This window comes from Aplysia californica, unplaced genomic scaffold (assembly GCF_000002075.1).
Source record: "Aplysia californica isolate F4 #8 unplaced genomic scaffold, AplCal3.0 scaffold00167, whole genome shotgun sequence".
Taxonomy (NCBI): Eukaryota; Metazoa; Mollusca; class Gastropoda; order Aplysiida; family Aplysiidae; genus Aplysia; species Aplysia californica.
Genome location: NW_004797437.1, coordinates 1194549 through 1198995, shown reverse-complemented (window position 1 = coordinate 1198995; position 4447 = coordinate 1194549). Strand labels below are relative to the sequence as shown.

The window sequence follows — 4447 nt, the reverse complement described above, 5'->3', positions numbered from 1 at the left end:
CCCCCTTTTTTTTTTACACATGCATGTCTTGTCCTTTTTCGGGATTTGTTAAAGAATAAAAGAGAGGGCCTCGATCAGTTTCTTAGGAGAAATAGTTCAGACGTTTTAAGGCAACGTTTTTGGGTTTGTAAATTAAGTACTCTAAACATTGTGATTAATTTTTTAAAAAAAAAAAAAAGCGACAGCAAAATATTGAAACGCATACGATTTCAATGACGGAAGATGAAAGAAATTTTACTCATTGTATATTACAAAGAGGCAATCAAAATAAACATACTGTCATTCAAACCACTGGACTGAAAACAACTCAGTCTTGCGGCTCATGCAGTCAGTTTTTAAAAAAGAAGAAGAAAATAGATTTATTAACCAAAAAATACATCTAACACTAACACTTAACTACCGTTCTTGGTCTAATAAAAATTCTATGGGCAGACTGTCATTAAATACTTATGATTAATTAGAGAACACCTCTTTATATTTGTCGCATATGCACGGAAATCGAGATTTTTTAGTTGTTTAGGAATTCAGAGGCATGTGCAAAAAATAAGGACATTTCGTTGCTTAGTTTTTGTGTAATGAAGTCAACAAGTTGTCCATTCGGTGTTGTCCAGACGATAGTATTGGTGCACCAAGAGGCTATCCTTAGCTGCAGTTGCCGCCCTTGGTCTTTCTGGCTTTGGGGAGATTACTGGTCGCATTGATGGCGCAAAACCAGTTCTATAGACTATAGATGGTTGAGACATGCAAGAATGTTACAGCTGCCACATCTTCAGCAGACTCGCCAGCTGTTAGTCGACCAATGGCCGTTTCACGGTTTTTTTATAAAAGTCTCAGCATATTGATACTGTTTTTGTTTCCAACTGAATTTCATATTTCGAGGGTTAAAATCTGTAAGCCAGGCCTACATGACATCATGAACACAAACTCAATATAATACTCGAATGATGTTACAAGTGGGTACCCGTGTGCTTTGATAGCTGTTTAGTTCTTTGTTGCATAATCGACTAGGCAGGTCATATATATATATATATATATATATATATATATATATATATATATATATATATATATATATATATATATATATCACTAACAATGGAATGACCTGCCTAGTCGATTATGCAACAAATAACTAAACAACTATCACAGCACACACACACACACACACACACACACACACACACACACACACACACACACACACACACACACATATATATATATATATATATATATATATGTATATAATATAATATATTATTATTATTATTATTATTATTATTATTATTATTATTATTATTACCAGGTTGTAATCACAAATTTCATTGAGTAATTACAACAAGCCTCTTAATTGTATCTTATTTCTGAAATTGCCAGTTGAACTTACTCACTGAAACTCGTATTTACAATTTGGCAATTTCACTCGTTGGATAAATCATGATCTACCACCATAACTCATGCAATAATTCAAACACACACACACACACACACACACACACACACACACACACACACACACACACATACACACACACCAACAAACACGCACACACACACACACACACACACACACACATGCACACACACACACACACACACACACACACACACACACACACACACACACACACACACACATATATATATATATATATATATATATATACATATATGTATATATATATATCAGAAAATAATTATACATCTTTTTGTGTTGAGTAAATGATAATACAATATTCATTTTACAAATAAGTATTTCCAGCACAAACTAATATTTTGGAAAATGATACGAAGTCCCAACAGATACCGCTATAACTGCCAGATTTCTGTAGAGTACAGATAAGACAAGGGCTTTGAACGTAAAATTTAAAAGTTTGTCAGACATTTTTGGACAGAAATTTTTGGACCCAAAAAAGAAAAAACCAGTTGCTAATTATTGTGATATAGTTTACTTGTGACAAAAACAAAACAATAAGCTTACCCTGAGCTCCACCGAGGGCAGCCTGTAACAAAAGAAAAATAAGGTCAGGTTGAGATTGTTGTTGTTGTTGCTATTGATGTTGTTGTTGTTGTTGTTGTTGTTGTTGTTGTTGTTGTTGTTGTTGTTGTTGTTATTTCTCTTTTTCCCCCTTTTTAACGTACGCTTTTTTAATGGGGGGGGGGGTTGGGGGGGGGAGGAGGGAATTGTTACTATTTTTAATGAATGACAGCTTGGAAAGGGTAGATGAAAAGCAAAGTAAACTACTGTGGAGACTTGACAGAACGTCAGGTAGTGAACTAAGCCTTATGTACGCCTGTGCGCATGTATAATAAAACATTCGTTTAACTGGACTACTTTTGCACGCAGGTGTCGTGTAACTACGCCTAAGTTGCTACACTATGAATTTAATTTGTGCTCTAAAAACTATTTTTCAACACCGGGCGTTACATGATTAATGATCTCTTCTCAATTATCTAACAACATAATTATACCTGCCGACCCCATCCTTCGCCCCAACATTCCCTTCGACAACTCTTTCCATCTCTCTCTCTCTCTCTCTCTCTCTCTCTCTCTCTCTCTCTCTCTCTCTCTCACACACACACACACACACACACACACACACACACACACATTATATATATATGCACACACACAGAGATTCTCTTTTGACTCCCGCTTGCCTGTCAGGGCCAAACCTGGCAGAGAGTGATACAACGTCTAAACAGAAAGAACGAAATATTTGATTAAAATTCTTGCTTACTCTGGAATTGAACACGAGTCTTCTACGTAGCGAAGTGCCTAACCGCTACACGACAGACACAGGCTGTTTGTCAGGGTGATCCCCCAAAAAATGTACAAACATTTTCTAAATATCTCGCACAAAATTTGTACTAGAATGTTGTAATTTGGAACAGATATAATTCATTCAAAAGGAATTTGTTTGACATAAAATTTGCAAAGAAGAAACTTACTTTTGAAAACGGAAAATGGCGTTTATAAAAACCATCAAAAAATGCAAAATGTGAGGCAGCATGGTGGAACCAGGCTCTCGTCAAAATAATCAAAGTGAAGATTTGGCATTTTTCCTCAGGTTTGTGAATTTTTATCAAATTTTTGCCTATTAAAGAACTCATTTCTGTGTGGATTTTTCTGAAAAACGTTTATTAAAGGCACAAAAAAGTAAATTTTCAGTTACCACAGACTCTTAAGTTAAGGAAATAACTAATCTTTGGCGGCCATTGTCTCACTAATTTTATCTCTGAAAACAAGTGACCCCGACCTCTTTCTTTCGCAAATATCTCGAATTGTATTCAAGATAAATGAGTATTTTTTTCATCGAAATAAAGTCAAGTGAACAAGCTTTAAGATAATACTATAACTCTACATGCCCAAAAATTGACGAGAGCCTGATTCCACCACGCTGCCTCACATATTAAGAATTAAAAATATCTTGTAAGGAAAGTCATGGAATGATTGGTTTGTTCTTTTCAATTCATGTGTTAAATTTAATCTTTCCATCCCTGTAACTTTTAAACAGTGTTTCTTTTCTCCTACAGAGTTAACAAATATTGTTTAAATTGTGGAATTCCGAGAACCAATTGTCTATATGTCCTCCTTTGGACTCGACACGCTTGACATCAAAGAAGTCTGTAAGGGCACCTTAGCATTATTTCCGTACCTTGAGCGAAACTTACGAAACGAGTTGGTGGGGAGGACATGTTCAATACAAAGAGCTCTCTGCTCTTTACTAATCTCAACCGTGATCTCAGCAGGCTAAAGAAACTTGAGAAAAACTATTTGCAAACTCCTGTTGGCCTGTCAGACAACTGTGATTTGCAATATGGCGCAATCGTTGGGATTTTTAGTGGTAGGCCTAATGCGAACTACTGCGTCATGCTACAAAAAAGGGGATATAGCTGAAAATGGGTTGTTTTTTTACGCGCTATGTAGAGCAAAACTATTCTGTGGATTTATCAAAAATGAATATCAGACAAATTCCTTTTGACTTCCAAATGTTGTGTACAAATTCGAAACGCAAAACTTCAGTGTGGAGGAAAATATTAACAAAGCAAGCGGTACAGTTGCTGTCGTTTTGTTGTTGTTTTTTTTGGGGGGAGATCACCCTACATATTATGTTATATGTGTGTATTAGTGTATTATTTGTGTGTGTGTGTGTGTGTGTGTGTGTGTGTGTGTGTGTGTGTGTGTGTGTATGCGTGTGTACGTGTGTTTAGTTAGTGTTCAAAACTCTGTGTATATTGCAAAACCAAGATATTATCGTTGATTTGCTTTTAAACAATCTGAGGATTCTATGATTATTAATATGTTCCTATTTCCCATTCACCACAAGAGGATAAAGCATGAAAGAAACTTACTATGAAATTTTCAAAAAGAAATTAGAGTCCTCTCTTTCGTTTTATTCTGATTCTTCTTTCACTGTACCCTCTTTTTATTTAGGGATCAGTG

General features: G+C 35.4%; 1 protein-coding gene across 1 annotated transcript in view; it reads right to left on the bottom strand.

Annotated features, from left to right (window-relative positions):
• Positions 1 to 4447, bottom strand: part of LOC101857484 (cartilage matrix protein) — a 28091-nt gene that overhangs the window by 15844 nt on the left and 7800 nt on the right. Inside the window, exon 2 of the mRNA XM_005097920.2 lies at positions 1982 to 2003. Within this exon, the coding sequence (XP_005097977.1) occupies positions 1982 to 2003 (22 nt within the window). The remainder of the gene's footprint in view (positions 1 to 1981; positions 2004 to 4447) is intronic.